Raw genomic sequence first — 20,293 nt, forward strand, 5'->3', positions numbered from 1 at the left:
AAAGAGGCATCAAGAAGGAGCCAGAGTCGCCCATGGTCTGTCCCAGGGGCCTCTGCTAGGCTCAGAAAGCAGGGAGACAGAGCTGGAGCCCCACCAGGGAGAGAGCCTATCTTCCTCGCTGAGGGCCAGGGTTTGTGTGAGTGATTACATCCTGTGTCTGGCAAAATAGTGCACTTTTCAGTTTTGCCCTTATCCTCAACTAGCGAGCCTATGTTAAGCATCTACTGAACATCCCCATGTGTGATGAATACTGGGGAGGACACATCAGCTGAGGCTGGAGGTTGATCCTGGGGCCTGAAGGAGCACAGCATGAAGATGACAGTGGGGAAGGGCAGAAATGGGAAGGCAGGAAGGGGCGAGAGGAGGGGAGGGATCCATACCAGCTTGAGAGGGAAAGGACCACCATCCTTCCTGACACGGCTGACTCAAGACTGACGCACAAGAGCCCAGGTCAGTGGACTGGAGCACACACCACCACCCTGCCAATCTAGTATATTTTTCATTCACCCCACTGGCAGGCGTGGAGTAATGGAAACACTTACAGTTCTCTGCCATTTCCAGACATTTTAAAGCCACCAAATGGAGCCTGTGCGTAGATGGCATTGTAGCAGTTGATCCTAGAGAAAGAATGAAAAGATGCTCACGATTACCCAGAGAAGTAGGATCTTGGGCATTCTGGCTATTGGGTGCTTGATGCAGTGTTGCCTAGTGAACGACCTTTTGTCAAAGTTTTAATAATGAAAACAGTGTGCTTTCAACTTCTGCCTTCTCTTTCTTGCCACCAGAAACTAAAATTTGAATATTCTTAAGTATACAGCTTTTTGGAAGCAACGACTTCCATCCATACTTTGCACAGGACCATGCACTGTTTTTAGAATCAGAATCAAAAACAGCGCCAGAGGGGGTGAAGTGTGAGGAGCAGTCCAGTCTGGTGGTCAACAGCATGGGCAGCAGAGGTGGATGGCCAGCTCTGAGCTCTGTTCTGCCACGTACTAGCTGTGTGACCCTGGGCAAGTCACTGGGTCTCTCTGTGTCACCATTTCCTTATCTGTAAAATGGAGACGATAATAGTACCTACCTCGGAACGTGGTCATGAGGATGGAGCAAAGCACTTTGACAGTGCTTGGTACCCAATATGTGACTAGAAGTTCTCTGTTGGGAGAAGAGTAATGAAGTCAGCAGCTCAGGAGAGCCGAAACACACACACACTTTACTCACCAGACAGTCCCAGACTCTAACGCGGAGGCCAGCTTCAGTGCTTTGTCGAGGTTTTTTGTGAACACAGCTGCTGTGAGTCCATATTCAAGGCTATTTGCTCTTTTTATCACTTCTTCAATACTTTTGAACTTCAGTATTGGCTGCACCGGTCCAAAAATCTATGATTAATTGCAAGAGTGGCAGTCAGAGGCATGTTGGAATGAAATGTGCATGCTCTGAGCAGGCATTTCGTTTTATGCCCTTTTTCATAAACCCAAAGTGCTCACATGCAAGAGAAACAATGACTAGAGAAGAAAGAACATCCAAAGATCTTTTTAGCTGTGTGATAGTTGAAATCTGAAGGGAAGGATTCAAATAAAACAAAAATAAAAATAACACGCAAAAGTGTAGGTCGGGTTTAAGATCTCTGACTGTCATCAGGGTGTCTGAGAAGCCCCAGCCCTCGAGCTTTGGGACAGCCTCTGCACTCTGGGATGCACAGAAGACAAAACCCTGGAAGATTTTCTTGGAAAGTTATCTCGAAGGATGTTTACAGGCACAGCTGTGGGACGTGTGCCCCACCCCTTGGTGCTGCACTTTCCACCAATGAAGATGCCCTGAAATGTTTCCCTAATAACTCGCAGGGGAGGGAATGAGACACTGTTCCTCACAGTCTAGGACACAGCAAAGAAAAGGAAAGGAAAGAGCTTGAGGCTGAATTTTTAAAAGTAACTTTGAAGGGAGCCTGTAATTGATTCAATGTTTGGCATGACTGTAACCTAGCAGGATGAGGCCAGCTGCTGAAATACCTTCCCAGGTTCCCTAGAGCTCTTGCCATAGAGAGGTTTAGAGAGCTGAGTCTCATGCCATCAGAGAACAGTTAATAAGCCATAAAAATCTCACAGAGAAAGTCTATAAAATATCCACACAGTAAGCCCTCAGTAGTGATTCACTCTTTCATGTGTCCCAAAAGGCCACATCTCAGGGTCCAACCACCTGGGACCCAGGCAGGGACCAGTTTCCATCTAGCTTAACAGTGGGATTGAAAGACAAAATTAGATTTACACTCTTGTGGGGTCTCCTTAATTTCCACCATTTCCAAGGATGCCCATGATGGAAAATTTCAAAGAGAATTCTAGCTGTCACATGTTCTTTGAATGAACACTTGTCGTTTAAGTTCAGTCTAGAGGACTGAAGGCAGCTTTGGGCCCCGAATCCATGGCTCAATTCCTGGCAAAACCCATAGGTGTCAATAGCCCTCCATCCTGGGCTAACCCAAGGATGTGTTAGAAGATGAAAGAGGAATTAGTGCTCCCCAGAGACGATGAATGTTGAGTGGAAATGGGGTTAGGACAAACTCTGCACCCACTATACAGTCCTCAGGGTTCGCCAGAGGCAGGGGGGCAAGATGGCTTCCCTAAGGACCCCAACGGAGAGGCAAAAGGCCACAGGAGAAAGGAAGATGCTCTCCTCACAAAGATTTCTGGGATTCTGGGGCCCTAGAGAAGACTCTTGTTTAAAAGGCCTAGTCCCCCTTCCCCCTCCCTCCAACCCGAGCTCAGAATGAGGCCCCAGTACCTCCTCTCTGGCAATCCGCATGGTGTCAGTAACTTCTGAGAAGACAGTGGGTTTGATGAAGAGCCCCCTGTCTTCTATGGCTGAGCCTCCACATTCCAGCTTGGCTCCCTCCTTCTTCCCACTCTCAATCAGATCGAGGATTTTGTTCAACTGCTTTTGATCAATCTGCAAAACACAACGGGAAGTATAGCCTGGCTTCCTTCTGGGCAGAGGCTGCCATCTTGTATGTCCATCGGCCTTCAACATGATCAGCTGTCCTACCCCTAAATGTGCTGCCAAGTCATAATTCATGGAACAAATGTGCCGTGTATGCAAATGTTCCTCTGATGCACAAATCTAGGCTCTTTGGAGCAGGGGAGAGCTGGGGGGATAGGCTCTTCTCATCCTCTCCAGGTGTGGGACTTATTCATACGTCTGTCCCCGCTCCCAGCTGCTCCCAGCAAATCAGTGGGTGAAATAAGATCTGAACTGGCCACATTCTTTGCTCTCCCAACGCTTTGTATACCGCGCTGGGTCACCAGATTTAGCAAATAACACTATAGGATGCCCAGGTAAATTTGAATTTCTAAAAAACAAAGAATGACTTTTTTTAGTGAATGTTATGCTAAAAGTGTATTTGTTGTTTACTTGAACTTTAAATCTAACTGGGTGCTATGTATTTTATCTGGCAACCTAGTGCCCTGCTCACAGAGCACCGTGGATCGGGGTAACATTTATTGGAATTCTCCATCCACATTGCAGAGAAGAAGTGAGAAAAAAATTGACCACCTTACTCAGCACCCCGAGAATCAGAGTGGAGGGAGGCTCCATTTGGGCCGCTCCTTGGTTGGTGAGGAGCCAGCTCATCTGAAAGCCTCCACCTCCTGCCACCTCGTTTAGGGGTCTCCCAGGCCAGAGTGCACCCCGTACCACCAGCCTAACATCCAGCTTGTGGTCATGGTACCCAACCAGCCGTCAAAGAGCACCCCTTTGGGAGACTGTGCTCAAGGGGGGAAGTGCTCTCCCCACCCCTACTGGCCTTTCTTCCTAAATACACGGGAGCCCTGTTCTTGATCACGACCTTGTTGCTAGTCCCCTCCTCCTTGACTGAGAGAGACAGAACTTTCATAGGTTTGCTGTAGCTGAGATTTTTATATAGAAAAACTGGTTTCATTTAAATAACTTTAAATAAAAAAATAAGCAAACTCAATGGTGCATTTGGATGACCGTCAGTCTCTCAGGAGCAGGCTGGCTTTCTCAGCAGGGGTGGACACGAACCATGCATGTCACTTGACCAGTCATCTCAGGAAGTGTGGATCCAGTGTTAAAATACCAAATTGGATCCATACCTCACACCTTATACCAGGATAAATTCCAGACACATCAAAGACTTAACCATGAAAAACAAAAGCATATAAGTTTTCAAATTCTCTCCTGTGGGAGAATGCCTCCATAAACTTGGAGTGCTGATGGCCTCTCTATGACTCGAAATCCAGACGCCAAAAAGAAAAGACTGATAAATTTGAGTATGTAAAAAAAAAAAACAAAAAAGGCAAAAACATCATAAGTAAAGTTAAAGGGTAAAACAACAAACTGGAAAAAACTGACAAGTCATATAGAAATAGAGCTAATCTCTCTAGTATGGAAAGAGTTCTTAGAAGTGATAAGAAAAATGACCAGCAATGCAAGAGAAAAATATGCCAAGCACAGGCACAGTTGTTAGAAAAGGAACTACAAATGGCTTTTAAACATATGATAAGATGTCCTACCTCACTCATTATAAGAGATACGTGCATATTAAAGTGAAATGAGATAACACTTTTAACTATCAGAAGGCCAAAAATCCATATCCTGTTAGTAAGGCTGGAGAAACAGAGAAGGTCATACAAGGTTGGTAGGAACATAAATTGGTTCATCCTCTTGGAAGGTAATTTAACAATGCTTCTAGAAATTACAAATGTGCTCCCACTCAGCAATCCCACTTGGGGAATCTGTCCGACGGATTTCCTTGCTCGTGTGTAAAACAACATACTCTGTGGCATCGTACATGACTGCACACAGGTCCATCAGAACATGTTATTTGAATTCTGGTGGATTCATACAGCAGAATTCTGTGCACGTATGAAAAAGAACGAAGCAGGTTCTCATGGACTGGTATGGAAAGCTCTTTAGGTTTCTTGTTAGGAGACAAAAAGCAAGGTGTAAAACAGTATAGAAAGCACAGTTATCTTTTGGGTAAAAACGGGAAATCAGAATACATACTCATATTTGCTTGTATACACATAAAGAAATTCTAGAGAGAGACACGAGAAACTAAGAACATGGGACACCCATGGAGGGCAGGGTAAGAACCAGACCCATGAATGGAGGGGGAGGAGGAAGGGAGCCTGTTCACTATTGATCTTTACATGTGTTTGGGGTTTGACCCATGTGTATGCACTCCCACTTGAAAAAGTAATTCAAACCACTGCAATGGATCCAGTAATATCTCCAGGTTCTCTCAACTTCCCTCTGGATAAACCAAGCCTTGGGTTGAAAGTTCCAGGTGTTGCTCTCCTCCTCTCAGGAGGCCAAGAGGGCTTTTGGGGCTCCATATAAGGACAGGTCCTGAGTCGCCACTAACCATGTAAGACCGGGCTGGACGCCCGTCTGTCCTGCAAGCAGTGCCGGGTTCCCATGGAAACCGTACACACCCAAACGCAACTCTCCCTGGCAAGTCCGCACAAACACAGTGTTTAAATCTAACCAGCCCCCATGAAAGGTCAGCTGGTGCCTTACAGTGCAGGAAGAAGAACCTGCCGGAAGTGATGGACGTGGCAGGGGACAGCACCGAGACAGAGAAACACGGCCCCTGAAGGCCGGCCAGAGGCTGTGCTTGGCTCTGGGGGGAGGATGCAGATCTAGCCCTGCCAGGTGGCCTGCATGATGGTTATGTGCCTCATTGCTCAGTTGCCAAATAAACCTGAATGATTTTGGAGCCTTCCGGCGAGCGGCTGCCTGCAGTGGACGCGGATCTAGGTCAGCTAGCTGTTTCACAGGCATGAGACAGACAGGACTATTTAGACAGATGTAAGTCCTCTCAGAGTAAAATCTTATTACCATAGATGAAAAAGCACTTTGGGGAAAAAATCCAACAGCGATCTAAAATAATAAGCTGAGGTTAGACAGCTTAAGTGAGCTTTCAAAAGGACTTGCAACAGCAGCATCAAAAGCACTGATGAAATCAACACCCATTCTACTTGGATCTGCTGTCTTGGAAGAGATTTGTACATCTGGTTTCAAAAGTCAAGCTCGGAGTCTTGGAAAGAGACTTACGAATAATGATGGGGTAAAACGGTTTCCTTAGGATGGGATCAGCTCACGTATTTTCCACAGATTCTGGATTAGTTTTAAAATCATAGTAGATTTGATAATGACTTGTTGCTATGTTTGTATTCAGCTCTGAAATCCAACCAAGGCCACTAGACAACTGTTGTGTCACTGGCCGCTGGGTGGAGCTGAGGCCTGGCAGGATGGGGAGTGTTGGCCACAAGTGGAGATGCTTCTCTCCCCCAGGGCCACGTGGCCTCAGAGCCGCAGAGCATGTGGGTGGGGGCAAAGGAGGGTGGGCACTGTGGCCAGAAATGTACCTTTTCTACATAGTCCTCCCCCCTCCTCAGCGCGACCCCACAGGGTAGTCAGGCAAGACCTGACGACACGGCCTGAAGTCATGCACAGACATTCACTGCCCCCTAGATGAGGGAGCCTGTCATTTAATGCTCTCCCCTTTAAAAAATAAAAATTTATTAGGTGCCCTGAAATTTTCATAATATTCATCGATTATTCCCATTTTCCAGATGAAGAAATTGAGGTTTGGGAGGAGCTCGTGACTCTCACAAAGTCACAGAGCCAAATGCGCTCAGATCCATGGCTCCCCGTGTAAACATTTGGTGCCGATGCAGTGGTTAAGTGGCCAGCTCCCAGGACGGACGCAAGTGGGTGAGTCCTGACATGTGATTTGACACTTCACGGCTGGGGCAGGACTTTGGCTACAAGCAAAGTGGGTTGCTGTCGAGCTCCATTTCAATAATGCATGGGATGGTCAGCCTGCCCTCTTTTAAATATTTATCCATCTGCTGCACTGCATAATTAGTAAGAAAGTGATACAGGACGTGCCCTTCTAAAGAGGTTATTAAACCTCGTGGTTATGATCATTTTCAACCTGTCGTTACGTTAGCTTTGAAAACCAGGCCTCCAGAGACATGTTCCTACTGCCCAGAGATGCATCCCCATCCCCCGACCTCTCCGTGGGATTCTTTGGTTTCTGATGGTCATCTTGTCCTACAACAGACATGGGCTCCAGGGCCTCCAGGCTGAGACTGTCAGCTCCAGGTCCTGCCTCCGCCTGCACTCTGCTGCCTTTCAGCCAGGGTTACAGCCCCTCTTCTGCAGGGAGACCAGCAGCTAAGACAACCTCTGCCTGAGGATCCCTCCTGGGACCCCAGTGGCTCAGAGTAGGGATGGTCCTCTGGCTGGAGGGTGCAGACTCATGGCCTTATGAACTGGAACACCTCCCTCCTGCCAAGGCCCCAAGCTCAGCATTATCTGCTGCAAAGAGCAAAGCCTCGGTGTGTCCACCCCCTTTCCATCACCTCCGCTAAGACCTCATGGGACTGTACAGTTGATCAGCATCTACACAAAAGCCTAAGTGGCAAGGCAAGGCAGCCTCCCTTCTGCTTTGAGATGGACCCTGGAATCGCAGAGCACCGGAGCTGTACGGGGCCAGGGCCAGAGGGGCTGCCTGGTTCAGCCCCCAGACGCGCCCCCACAGGATCTGACACAACATTAGGTTACCTGCGGCCCCTGTTCAGTCCTGACGTCAAAGGGGTCTCCGACGGGCCGTTTCTTGGCATACTCCACGCTCCGCCTGACAAACTCGGTGTAGACTTGTTCCTCTACGAACACCCTGGAGGCGGCCGTGCAGCACTGGCCTTGGTTGAAGAACACTCCCTGATGGGCGCACTCCACTGCCAAGTCCACTGGAGGGAGGGGGGCGGCGGGGGCAAGAGGAAGCGATTAAGTTGTTAGGGCAGACTGGCGACAGCTGCAACTCTAATTGCCCACACCAGAAAACAGGCCCCGGAATGGCTGTGTTTCAGAAATTAATTTTGTTCTCAGTATTTCCCAAACAGAGAGGATGGGAAGAAGGATTTTTGAGTCCACTGAGTTTGGGGTTAAATAGGTCCCCTGACTGCAGGACTTCTCAGTACCTTTGCTATGCTAATGAGAACAGAGAGTTGTGGGACCCACTTCACCTGCCCCTGGATCCCTCCCCTCTCCTTTCTGCAGACTAATGTTCTACAGAATAACCTTTGGGAAGTATTGATGTCAGCCAATTGGTGAGAACTTTTAAAGGAGCCAGAATTTTCCACCTTGAGCAAAAGAAGGGTCTTATTAAGTAACATAACACCATGTATGATTTATAAGGGTTAAAAAAATGCACTGATTCTGCCTGATGAAGGCTGAAGCTGAATTGCAGAGCAGACATTCAATTAAAACCAGTTGCTAAAATGAACTAGAAAGGTGCTTAGTAAGTAAGATTTTGGGGGGACATGCTTAATGGGATGCTAAGTGGGATGTCATTTATATTCACAGAGGGACTTCTGGCCCCACCGTTGGCTGGTTTTCCAGCACTTACCACTCCCTGCACACACACACCACTGCTAGCTTAAGAAGCACAGCTTTCCTCTGCACAGAGCAAAAGCAAGAGCCCTCTGGACACGGGCAGGCCACCACCGACGTCCAGTACTGCTCTTTGGGCAGCTCCCAGGAACACGGCCCTTGGCTTTGAGAACCAGGCAGCTGCCATTTGGCAGGGTTTTCTGTGTAAGTCGCTGTGGCAGCAGGATGGCATCATAAGGTTCTCACCCTTCCCTGCACCCCCCCCCCCGTGCCAACTTAGAACTGCCCCTCCTCCAAAAGAACTAATTCATTTCCTGCACCCCGATGGGAGCTGGGGGTGGTGGCTGCAGTGGCAGGGAATGGTGGCATGTCACTGTTGATATCATGCCTGGGATGCCAGTGATGTCAGGATTTAACTTTGCGGACCGGCGCTGCCCAGATGAGGAGTTGGAGGTGGCTACATAGGGTGTGTACGACCCTTGTCAAACGGACCCTCAAACAGGAGTCCTGGCTCTTTGGGGTTGGAGTTTGGGACTCCAAATGTGGGTTGCAGTGGGGCCACACCCACTGCTCCATGTGGCTCCAGAAACCATTAGTAACACTAATGATGCTTCCACAAGGGAGCCCCAACCCAGGCAGAACACGAGCAGTCCATCCTCACGCTCAGATTCCCTCTCCTTCCTTGGAGCCTGTTTCCTTACCCAGGCCTCTCTCCCATGGACAGCCAGCTTCAAGGGAGGAACTGATATCAGTCATTTACACCTTAGCAAGAAATTGTGCTAGGGTCATTTTTTCTCAGGAATATTTGCAATTCCAACCTTATCTGAGTGTGGAATGGAAGGCTTTGTTCTCCAAGAAAGGAATTTCTGGCACCAGTGAGCAGGTGGGGGAGGCTATTCTCTAAGGCAAAGGTGCTTCAGGGTACTTGGGAAGTCACACCTTTGACAGCTGACCTTGTCAGCAGGTGGATGAATGCCCTGTGTGGCCCTTTCTTCCTTCTTCTGGACCTGGCAGCCAAGAACAGCGTATATTTTAATATTGTGTCACAGACTGGCCCCAAGCTGCTGGGCAGGATTGCTGCCCCAGGGAAGAGGCGGTGGAGGCAGAGACAGTACCCAGACCAGGAGGGTATTTTTAAGGGTCAGCTGCCACTGTCCTCTGCTTCATCAGGCCTGAGACAAAGTGAGAAGAAACATCTCAAGTCTTGGGAGAGCTTGAAAGCACCACAGGAAACACTGACTCGGGGGGTGGAATGATCGATGCCTGCGAGTGGGGAGCACCTGCCCTCTCCCCCTTCTCCTGGCCCTCCCCCTGCACGGGGACTCCAGACAAGAAACCGACTGGCTCCTCACGGCCCCAGCTCTGTGGGGACAGGGAAAGTAAACTTAATCTTGAAGGGCAGGACAGGCAGTCCCTCTGGCTCCCACCTAAGACATGCCCTCCTCCCACGCTGCTTTCTATCAGCAACAAAGCTCCCTCCACCTGCGTATTTATGGCATGATGACCCCAGGTGGGAAAACATCCCCATCGTGTGTGTGTGTGTGTGTGTGTGTGTGTGTGTGTGTGTCTTTCTCTCAATTGGTCCCGAATCTGTGCAAGGAAGCAGGGAGACTCATATGGACCTACGAAAGCCGCAGCAAGGCCCAGCGGGGAGAGACTCACAGTCGGCATCAGCACACACGATACAGGGGTTTTTCCCCCCAAGCTCCAGTGTCACCCTCTTCAGATTGCTCCGGGAGGCAGCTTCTTTAACCAGCTTTCCAACCTACGGGAAACAAACCAGACCAGATTAAACCTTGAACATGGCCGGATGTGGCCCAAACGTTCTGGACATGCCTGGGAGGCAGTGGGCGCTGCGTGGCCAGGCCCCCGCCTCTCTGCCCAGGCGCCCTGGGCCTTGACGCTGCTGCCTCACTTCCTGGCCTCTCCCAGCATCTCCTCGAAGATCAGACCTTGACACAGCTGGAATCCTTGGTCTGAGCTGCTCCACTTACAGGGGTGGAGTGGGAGCCCTTGGAAGGCCCAGCGACTCGTCCATGGCCACACAGCCAGCTAGTGACAGAGCCGGCTACTCACCTGCCCTGGTGGCTGTCCCTCCCAGCAGCAGACTGGTCCAGCTAGTCTGGTAAAGGGTTCAAGGGGACCAAGGGGCAGTTCTTCTACCCCTCGCCAGTGCGGTAGGTGGTTCTGTGTGGCTCTTTGGTGTAATCTAAGGGAACCTCTGAGAATTTGGGAAACAGGGAAGCTGACCTTCAGGATGAGGAGGAGCCAATTCTCTGGAAGCACTAAGACTGAGGCTTCCCCAGGGGGTGGGGAGAGGACAGGTGTGCTCTGAAGAAACAGAAGGACCACTCAGCAAACCATGCAGCTCAGCTTCCCCCATGTACCTCAAGGGTCTCTCCTATCACCCCACACACTGCTAGAGGGGAGGCTTGACCCAGCACACAGCAGTGACTTGCCTTGGGCCAGATGCCGGGAACTCAGAGCTGGGAAGACTCGCAGAGACCAATGTGCACAGACAGCTAGCAAGAGGCAAAGCTGGGCTCTTCCAGGGCTGTTTCCCCAAAACTGAGGTGTGAGTACATTTTAAAAATCGGCCAGCTCATGAGTGATGGACTGAAGGAGGTGTGGAATAGATCCACCGTAACAAGGACCGTCCCCAGGAAGATCAATAGAAGCAAAACCAGCCTGCCACAGGCTGGCAGTTCCTGAGAGGGGTAGAGGTGTGCTCTTACAGCTGGACGCAGCAAGGGGGCCTAGGGTGGAGAGGTGCCTGCCAGTCGAGCACTCCCTGGGGGCACAGAGGCCATTTTCTTATCCATGAAGTTGGTTGCCCAGTGAGAGCACTACCCCGCTGGACCCACGGGCAGCCCTGCAGTTGCCTGGAGAGGGTTCAGGGCTCCTCTGCAGAGAAGCCAGGCAGGGGCAGGGATGATTTTGCTGTTGGTGGGAAGACTGGGAAAGCTGCTCCCAAGCTGCTCCCAAGCCAGGTGTGGGTCTGTGGCAGCTCCCGTCAGTGTGCTGAGTGCCACCGGCTGTTCTACTGCCATGCGGGGCCCTGATGGGTTCTGACTATGCTTCTCAAACAATGCTCACCCTGGCCAGCACAGGAGGGCGGCGGCAGTACTGTCTAGCAGGCCACAGGAGCAGGGCTCGGCCTCCTGGCTGGACTAAACTAGGAGATGGGGACACATTGCGTGGAAAGTGTTTACTCATTTCTTTTTTAAGGACAGAGGAAATACTTTCTCATTAAAAATAGTTCCACATACAGATACACGCAAATTAAGAGGGAAAGCTTTCATCTTCCCTCGCCCCTGCCCCAGGACCTGCCCCAGAGGTGGCCAGGGTAAGAATTTCTTGGCAATCCTTGCAGACAACTTCTATTTCTCTACACACACATTTATTGATGGGATCGTATTGTATATACTTTCTTACAGTTGACTTCTTTGTGCTTCAACAATAGATCACAGACAGCTTTCCTTACTGTAATGGCTGTGAAACACCATATAGAACAGATATACTAGACTCCTGGAAAATACATCCATGAAAGCTCGTGAGAATATTTCTCTAAGCAGTTGCTTCAAAATGGAATTTCCGAATCAAAAGTTTTACACTTTCCAATCTGTGATCGGTGCCACAATCCTGCCCTCCACCTCAGGCCCAGCGTGGGTGACAGCCTGTTTTCTCAGAGCCTTGATTACACCAGATTTCAGTTTTTACCAATCTGACAGACAAAAGGAGAGTCTGATTCTCATCTGAATTTGCATTTCCCTGCTTACCAGTAAACCAAGTGAGGCTTACTGGGCATTCAGTGTTCTCTTCTCTGAATTCTCACTTTCCACCATTCAGTTTGCCTTTTTTTCATTGATTTTTAGGGACCCTTCAAATATTATGAATTTTAACTTTTGGAGAGCTGCATAAATTATGACTGTTTTTCTCCCAGCTTATAAGTTATCTTTTAACCTTGATTATGATGTTGTTTGTCCTATGGATGTTTTACATTTTATCTTGTCTATCAGTCTTTTCTTCTAAGGTTTCTGAGTTCTATTAAATATTTATTTAGTTTGGAAACTGGACCTTTTTTTTTTACTGATCATTATGTACTAAAACGTGGTCAACTTTAGAAGGATAATAAATCATAGTTTAGCCTCTCAAAAGAAAAGTTCCCAGGTCTCCAATCAGGCAGCGACTGAGCCAGTGAGGAGCTTACCTCTGTGGACCCCGTGAAGGCTATCTTGCTGATCTGAGGGTGAGAAGAAATCGCTGCCCCCACTGTGGGCCCAAATCCTGGCACAATGTTCACCACGCCTGGAGGGAAGCCGACCTGGGAGAAAATCAAGATGGCATTCAGAGGAGGAGGACGAGCCAGTGTCCACCCCAGAGCCTCACTTGGGCCGAGAGCCATGGCTGTATGCTGTCCCCAGGCAGAGCGGCATCCTCTGGGGAGGCCTGGGAAGCTTGGGCCCAGGTCATACATCCACCCAGGACCCAGACCCAGTCGGCCGGTGTGCGGGCTGGGCCAGGGTGAGGTGTACACCCCCCTTTCCAGGTAGTGCTTCTCATCCCAAAAGCGCCTCTGAGCAAAATGGCGGTGGACCTCTGTAGCAGGGCACCATTCTGTGTGTGTGTGTGTGTGTGTGTCTGTGTGTATGTGTCTGTCTGTGTGTGTCTGTGTGTGTATGTGTCTGTGTGTATGTGTCTGTCTGTGTGTGTCTCTTTGTATCTGTCTGTGTGTGTGTGTCTCTGTGTGTCTGTGTGTGTCTTTCTGGCTGTGTGTCTGTGTCTTTCTGGCTGTGTATCTGCGTGTGTGTCTGTGTGTGAATGTCTCTGTGTGCTATCTGTCTGTGTGCTGGGGGAGGTGGGACACCTTGGTCACAATCCTCAAGGCTCAGAGGCACCTGCAAAATATCCTTCTGGCGCTTCAGCTTTCATTTTTCAAACCAGCCCCAGGAATGTTCCAAATGGCAACATAGTATCACTCTCTCAAAGTCCTTGGTGTTGAACCTAGGCCACACCCAGAGCTGGCACTTCTGAAGGTAGGGGCCGCCATTTCCTTCACATTCATGCCTCGCGCTTTGCATGCATGAGACATCTTTATTAAGCAAAAACACCACAAATGAACGAGGGGGGAATGCTATTCCCCACATGCCCAGTGTCTTACTTAAAACACAATATTTTAGGAAGGCAAGATTTTTGGGCCTGGTGCTTGAGTCTTTAGTTTTTCTAGATGCTATTTTTTAACAGTTGTGATTTTAGAATCTGTAAGCCTTATTAATATGGCACAATTATGTCCTACATCCCAGGTCAAAGGGAGGTGGAAAACGGATCAATTATTGGCTGCTGCAACCTGAGTCTAAGCAACAGAGGTCGTGCTTCCGATGGTATTAGCCTGGCTGAGAAGCAAAACGAGTGGATCATTTCTCCCACCTCTCTTTCCTTCCTGTTTCTTTTTAAAACTCTTTGCAACATACAAGGTGGGGACAGCATGACTGAAACATGTTGCCAGGTGTGTCTGAAGCAGGTGTTCTTTTGGGTTGCTTCTTTCCCTGAGCCATGGCTGCCCCGGGGAGAGGACAAGCACCCGAGAGCAGAGCATTGGTGAGGAGGCTCCGGGTGAGAGAGCCGGGCTCGGTGGCAGCCACTTCAGTGGGAGCTGACAAGAGTACCCCTCCAAGAGAAAAACAGATCATTTCACACACCACAAATGCAGGGCCTGAAGAACTTCCCGAATATCTGGCTCCCTTTCAAGTAACTCTCCTGCAAACTCTCTAGACAAAACATTTGGTCCTAAACCATAGGTTTGAGCCCATAGTGAGAGTTAAGTATCCTCATTAGGATCAGTGGGAGGAAAGGAGTTTCTTCTAGCTCAGTGACCACAAGCAGGAGAAAGAAAGTGCAGCTGCCAAGTGAAACACAGGAGTCACCCCTCCCACTCAGTGCGAGCAGGCTGGCACTGTCACGCACGTACAGCTCCACAGGGCAGCTTTATCTCGTGACAGTGGCTTGGCTCCTAGGAGTGGGAATGTTCTCAAGAACACATAATATTTTCTTTTCGGACGTCTTACCTCTTTGATGAGAGAGCCCAGATAAAGGGCGGTGAGGGGAGTCTGTTCAGCTGGCTTCACAACCACAGTATTCCCACAGCAGAGAGCGGGTGCCAGCTTCCACACCAGCATCAGCAGAGGGAAGTTCCACTGCAACAGAGCACAGAGGAACTTGGGGGGCCCGGATCGGGTAACCCCACTACCCTGTCCTGGAGGCCCAATGATGCCTCTGTGGAGGACACTTGCTTTGCATGGTCTAGATTTGGGGTATAAAGGGTAGCATAGGAGTGTGCAGTGATCAGAACTGCATTCCTGCTCGGAGCTTCCTAAACTGCATTCTGGGAGATGCTAATTGGTAGTCTTTGCAAAGAGGATTCTGCTGCACGTGCACTACCTTCTCCTCTGGGAGGTTTATAATGTCATCAGCATGCTAAAGCCTCTGAAAAGTCCTGCGGGAACAAGGCTTGCCTCTCCTCAACTCAGATGCCACAGGATCTTTTTCTCTTCTTACAGAATAGATACAAACCTCCCACACTGAATTGCTGCTTGGTGAAATGCATTTTGGGAAATTTTTTTCTTGTCGTCTTTCACCTACAGAGGCAAAGATACTGCCATCACTGTGACAAGCCTAACAAGAGGTAACGCCTATTGAGCATCCAGTGCCGGCTGCTGTTCCAAGGACCTCACAAAAACTTAACTCAGTTGATCCCTGCAAACTCATATGATGTAGTCATATGATAACTCCATTTATAGATGAGGGACCTGAGGCACAGAAGGGTGAGGTCACTTGCCCAAGGTCACATACTAGCAGGCAAAGACCAGGATTCACAGCCAGGCTTGTGTCTTCTGCTACGTTGATTCTTGAAGTGTCATCTTTGACGAGATGAGATGAAACCAAGCATCTCCAAGAGAGCAGTTAACTTGATTCTAGCTGTCCCTCAACTTCCCCCCTAAAAAAAGTCTATTTGGCTCCTTATGCTCCAAGGATGCAAACAGAGGAGCTCACCTACACACCCACCCCCACGGGGCTGACCCAAGGTGGCCACCTCCTGGTACAGCCACTCGAGTTTCCCCTCTCCCACTCTGTCTGGAATTCCTACCACAGACAACAAACATGAGATCCTCATTCCCAAGGGCCTGTGTGCTCCGATAAATGACAGCAGGCATTGTTTCTGGGTTCCCCACCAGTGATCAGGAGCCCCTTTGCTTCCCGAATTCCTGCTCCTTAGCATATAAATACCATCATCTCTTCTGGTCTACAAACAAATATGCGCCTTCCCTTGGCCTCTGCCTCTTCTAGCAGCTCCCTTCTCTCTCAGCACAGCTTCTTGGCAGAGCTGCACCCATGTGCCCAGCTCCCTCTCCAGAAGCCCCAGCAATTTGGCTTCGGCTGCACCTGAAAACTCCCCTGACACTGCTCTCGGAGCAATTCCAACAGCTGTGTTCCTGTTTTTAATTTCTGGGTAGGATATCACCCCATTGTCTCTTTCTGGAAATGTATTCCGTCCCCGGGATGCCCCTGACCCTGGCTGCTCAGACTTCTCAATGGGGTCCCCTGGTGGTCTGTGGAATTTGGCCCCAGGCCCTCTTCTTCTCTCACTCTACAACCCCTCTTTGGGTGACTCCCTCCCAACTGCCTCACCCAGCTTGATGCACAGAAGCCCCTCTGGGCCGACCATCGCCCAGGGGTGGCTCCAGCCTTGGCCTCTCTCTTGAGCCCCAGACCCAAAAATGCAAACGTCTAATGGGATCCTCTTCTTGGCTGTTCCACTGGCCCCTCAACCTCACCTGCCTGGAATTACAGACATCTTTCATTTCACTCCACCCCAGCCTCTACTTCTCTCCCAGTCTCCCCATCTCACCAATCAGTAATACCATCCACCCAGTTCCAGCCAGGACTCACCCCAGTGTCTGATTAGCCACCAAACTCTATCAACTCTCTCTGCTTAGAAGCTTTCAAATCCACATCTCTGCTTGTCCCTCAAATGGTTCCTGTCTTACCATTTCTCCTGCCATGAATTCCTCCTTCTAACTGACCTGCAAGTTCTTCAGGGGCAAAGGCTGGGCCCCTTCCCTTCATGTCTTCGGTACCATGCCTGGCACATAGTGGTTCTCAAAACTGTTTGCTGAAGGGACAACATCTTCCTTGCCTCCACGAAGCACTTTTCCAATCCTCTCTTCATGCTGCCACCTGTCTCCCCAGCTCCCTGCCTGGCTGCTGCACTGGCCCAGGGCTTCCTCCAACAGACGGGCAGCATCCCCGGCACCTGCAAGGCTCCCCACTTCCCAGTGACTAAAGGGCCAGGCTCTTAGCAGCCAAGGTCCCCTGGAAGCTGGGCCTGTACCACGTGACACGTGTGCTCAACCTCTTCCTCACTCTCTCCCCTACCTAAGCTCTGGCCCCACCAGCTACCCTGCTATTATTGCCTTCCAAGTAACTCAGGCACTTCCACACCTTGGCTCAGGCCATTCCTACTGCTTAGAGAACACTTTCTCCTGCTGAACAATTCTTTCTTATCCTTCAAGGTCCAGTTCAGAGACCACTACCCTCGGGTTGCTGGCCATTCCTGACCCCTACATTTGGAATCCTCAGTGCCTTGTGCTGCACTCCTGGAGTCAGCCCCTTGAGAGCAGGAATGGGGTCTAATCCATCTTGATAATCCTCAAGCACTGAGCTCCATGCCACACACAGAGCAAATGCTCAATTAACGCTGGTGTGCTCTAATCAAAACACCCCAGAAATTGGTTCCAAAGGCCACAGGGGAGTGGGGGTTGGGGCGATCTATGTAGATCTATCTAGAAAAGCCGCTGTACTTACAGGAGTGATAGCCCCACACACACCTATGGGCTCATGTCTGGTGAAACACACAACGTTGTCATCTGGAGGAGAGGAAGACACTCGCATTAATATAGGTTAAGAATTTTAAGTAGTAAAAAACCAAGAAAGAAACCCAGAAGCCCCCAAAGATGTCAGCTCCAAGTCTTGTCTATTTCACAAAGAAGTGATTTTAAATTCAATTTCAAAAGTAAAATTCCTCTGAAGAAGAAGGCATCGCCATTTCTTTTTTGGGACTGGGAAGGATGTCCTGGGGGCGAAGACCAGGAGCACTGTGGAGAGGCTGCCTGGAAGAATGAGAAGACAAAGCTCCAAAGAGACCCCAGACGGGACTGCGAGTCCTGCGTTGGCTCACCTGTGGGGATTGTCCGGCCCTGTATTTTGTCTGCCCACCCTGCGAAGTATCTGAGGGTTTTAATACAGCCCTCCAGGTCGATGAAAAATGCATGAAGGAACGGCTTTCCCGAGTCCATCGTTTCCAGGGTCTGCAATCACAAGACGACACCGGTCTCAGATGCAGTGTTCTTTTCTTTTTAACTGTCAGGTTGTTAGGGACAGGGAGTGGGCAAGGGGAGAGAGCACGGTCCCAGAACACTGCTTTCTGACCTCAGCGACATATCTGTCTCTTCAGAGAGCAAGACACGAAATTTAAAATAAGGCTTGACCCAGACTGTCAAGGACTGCTTTTATTTAAAAACATCTAAAGCTGGGGGGTCGGCCAGAGCACGGGAAGCGTCCCCATGGAGGACGGTGGACGTGAAGCCTCATGGGAAGCAGTGCAGAGTTAGCATTTGGTCTTCTGTCCAGAGCACAGGTGCCCCAGCCGTGTGACCTGGCCAATGGGTTTGTCCTGGGAAGCTCTGGGAAGGTTAGCTGGCTTCTGGCTGGAGAGGGGGCCGGCTTCCTCTAACAAAGGAGAAGCAAGGACGCAAGAGCAGCTGTGGAAAGAGTGACGGAGCCCAGAAGGGTTGCAGCACCAGCACAAAGACGCAATCCTCCAACCGGGCTGTGAGGCCAGATGCGCAGTCGGAAGGGAGCAGACTCGCCCCTGGTGGTGTGGGAGGTGACTACCCAGGGCAAGTGGGCAGCTCTCAATGGCAGGGATTCTTTTCTGTTTCCAGCCTGAGTTTAAGAGAACCCCTTTGTCCCTGAGACAAGCGGCCCCAGTGAGCCCAGCACTGAAACTGCCCATCATCCATCTCTGCAGGAAGTGGCCACCCTGACAGATAGCCCAGGGCTGGATTCTTGTTTTAGAGTTGATAGAGTGAGATGATGATTTACAAAGGAAGGGAGGCCCCTCCGTGTGCACCTGCATGCACCCCATCTCTAAGCTTGACATCTCTGTCCCCACTTCAAGGTGTAGACACCAAGCTAACAGAGCCCAGTGACTCATCCAAGGTCACCCGGTGGGTCAGCAGCATGGCTGGCATCTAACTCCCAGCCAGCACGGTGACTGCTCTTTAGGCCACTGCCTCTGGACATTTGCGTCTGGAAAGACTGTAGGACAGCCACGCAAGATGCTGGGGCTACTCGGTCTGACCTTTGCTTCAGGGATGAACCAAGCATTCTCTAACAGGAGGCCACCACTGCCCTAATGTGGGCAAGTCCCTGCATCTCTCTCTGCCTCAGTTTCCTCATCTGTAAAATAATAATAGTAACAGTACCTACCTCACAGGGCTGGTGTGAGGGTTAGAGGAGTTAATATAGAGGAAGCACTATCCATGGTGCCTGCCTGCAATAAGGGCCATGCTCACTGTTAAAGTAACCATAGTAACAGCTGAGATGATCATGATCATCTCCCTTTTGGAGCCAGACAGGTGCTCAGCAATTCTCATTTGAGGACACCGAGGAGACAGGGCTGTGAGTTGCTGAAGCCAGCAGGGCTGGTCTGGGTCTGGGATGCATCCCACCCCCAGGGGATGCTGCTCAGGGACCGAGTCAGGCCAACGTGACATCCAGGACACTGTGCCTTCAGCTCCTATTGATTTACATTCGAAGTTAGAACTTTTATCTTCCTCGGGGAAATCCAACAATCGCAAATAATGCCAAAAGGTCTGCAGGGCTACGCTACTCCAGACAACGTCTGCGCATCTGTTGGTGGAACCAGGAATTTATTCCTGGCCCTTTTCTGGGATGTAAAGGGAGAGAAAGCCAGAGGACCGCAGCATAGCCTTGTGGCAACCGTGGGGTATGGGGCATGCAGGCATCTCTGGCTGGGTGACCTTGGACAGGTTACCTAACCTCTCTGGGCCTCAGTGTCCTCATCTCTGAAATGGGATAATAATACTACAGGTCAGGTGCCTACAATAAGCCTGGTGCACGGTGAGCACTCGACAAGCATTGGCAATCTTTCATTATTAACGTGGGCAAGTTTGCTCACTGAAGTGACAACATGAATTTGCCAAATTGGTTTTATGGAATCTGTCCAGGCAAAACCGGGTCATGATAGGTTTAGACAGGAAATTCTTAAAAAAACAAATTTAAAAAGATTCGCAGATGAATATGCAGGTCTGAAGCTGAGAAGTCACGTGTTAGTTACTGATTGGGACTTTTAAACAGATATTGGCCGGACCATGAGTAAACCACAGCTGCTCCTAAGTTTATTTCCTTCAACGTTTTAAGAGGAAAATATGCCTTCTGAAAGATTAACACGTAGGATCCCTCAGACATGAAAGAATGCAGGAAAAGTGCCGTGGGAACCTGCCTCTGGACTCACAGTGTGCCGAGGCTTAATATGAGGGGGCCCAGAAGTGGGGTTCAGGTTGAAAAGAGAGTAAACAGGGAGGGCCCCTAGTTGGGGGCTCCCCAAATGGGCACCCGAAGAGCCAGTCTGGGCCCAGGTCCCTCAGTGAGAGGGAGAAAGGTGGGGCTGCTGGATCCCCCACTTCTGTTTCTAAACATTGAGCACAGAAGTCAATACCTCGCTCTGTCCAAACTTGAGCCAGCAAGAGAAGAGGACGGAAAGAAGCACTCTGTCGCGTGAAAATGCAGGGAAATT

General features: G+C 49.9%; 1 protein-coding gene across 1 annotated transcript in view; it reads right to left on the reverse strand.

The window, feature by feature from the left end:
* Positions 1 to 20,293, reverse strand: part of ALDH1A3 (aldehyde dehydrogenase 1 family member A3) — a 36,706-nt gene that overhangs the window by 7,003 nt on the left and 9,410 nt on the right. The window contains exons 4-12 of the mRNA XM_058540482.1: positions 17,651 to 17,780; positions 17,278 to 17,339; positions 14,481 to 14,609; positions 12,626 to 12,739; positions 10,078 to 10,180; positions 7,588 to 7,772; positions 2,776 to 2,940; positions 1,219 to 1,376; positions 543 to 617 (exon numbers count right to left, since the gene is read on the reverse strand). Of these exons, the coding sequence (XP_058396465.1) occupies positions 543 to 617; positions 1,219 to 1,376; positions 2,776 to 2,940; positions 7,588 to 7,772; positions 10,078 to 10,180; positions 12,626 to 12,739; positions 14,481 to 14,609; positions 17,278 to 17,339; positions 17,651 to 17,780 (1,121 nt within the window). The remainder of the gene's footprint in view (positions 1 to 542; positions 618 to 1,218; positions 1,377 to 2,775; positions 2,941 to 7,587; positions 7,773 to 10,077; positions 10,181 to 12,625; positions 12,740 to 14,480; positions 14,610 to 17,277; positions 17,340 to 17,650; positions 17,781 to 20,293) is intronic.

The sequence above is a fragment of the Diceros bicornis genome, chromosome 5, assembly GCF_020826845.1.
Source record: "Diceros bicornis minor isolate mBicDic1 chromosome 5, mDicBic1.mat.cur, whole genome shotgun sequence".
Lineage (NCBI taxonomy): Eukaryota > Metazoa > Chordata > Mammalia > Perissodactyla > Rhinocerotidae > Diceros > Diceros bicornis.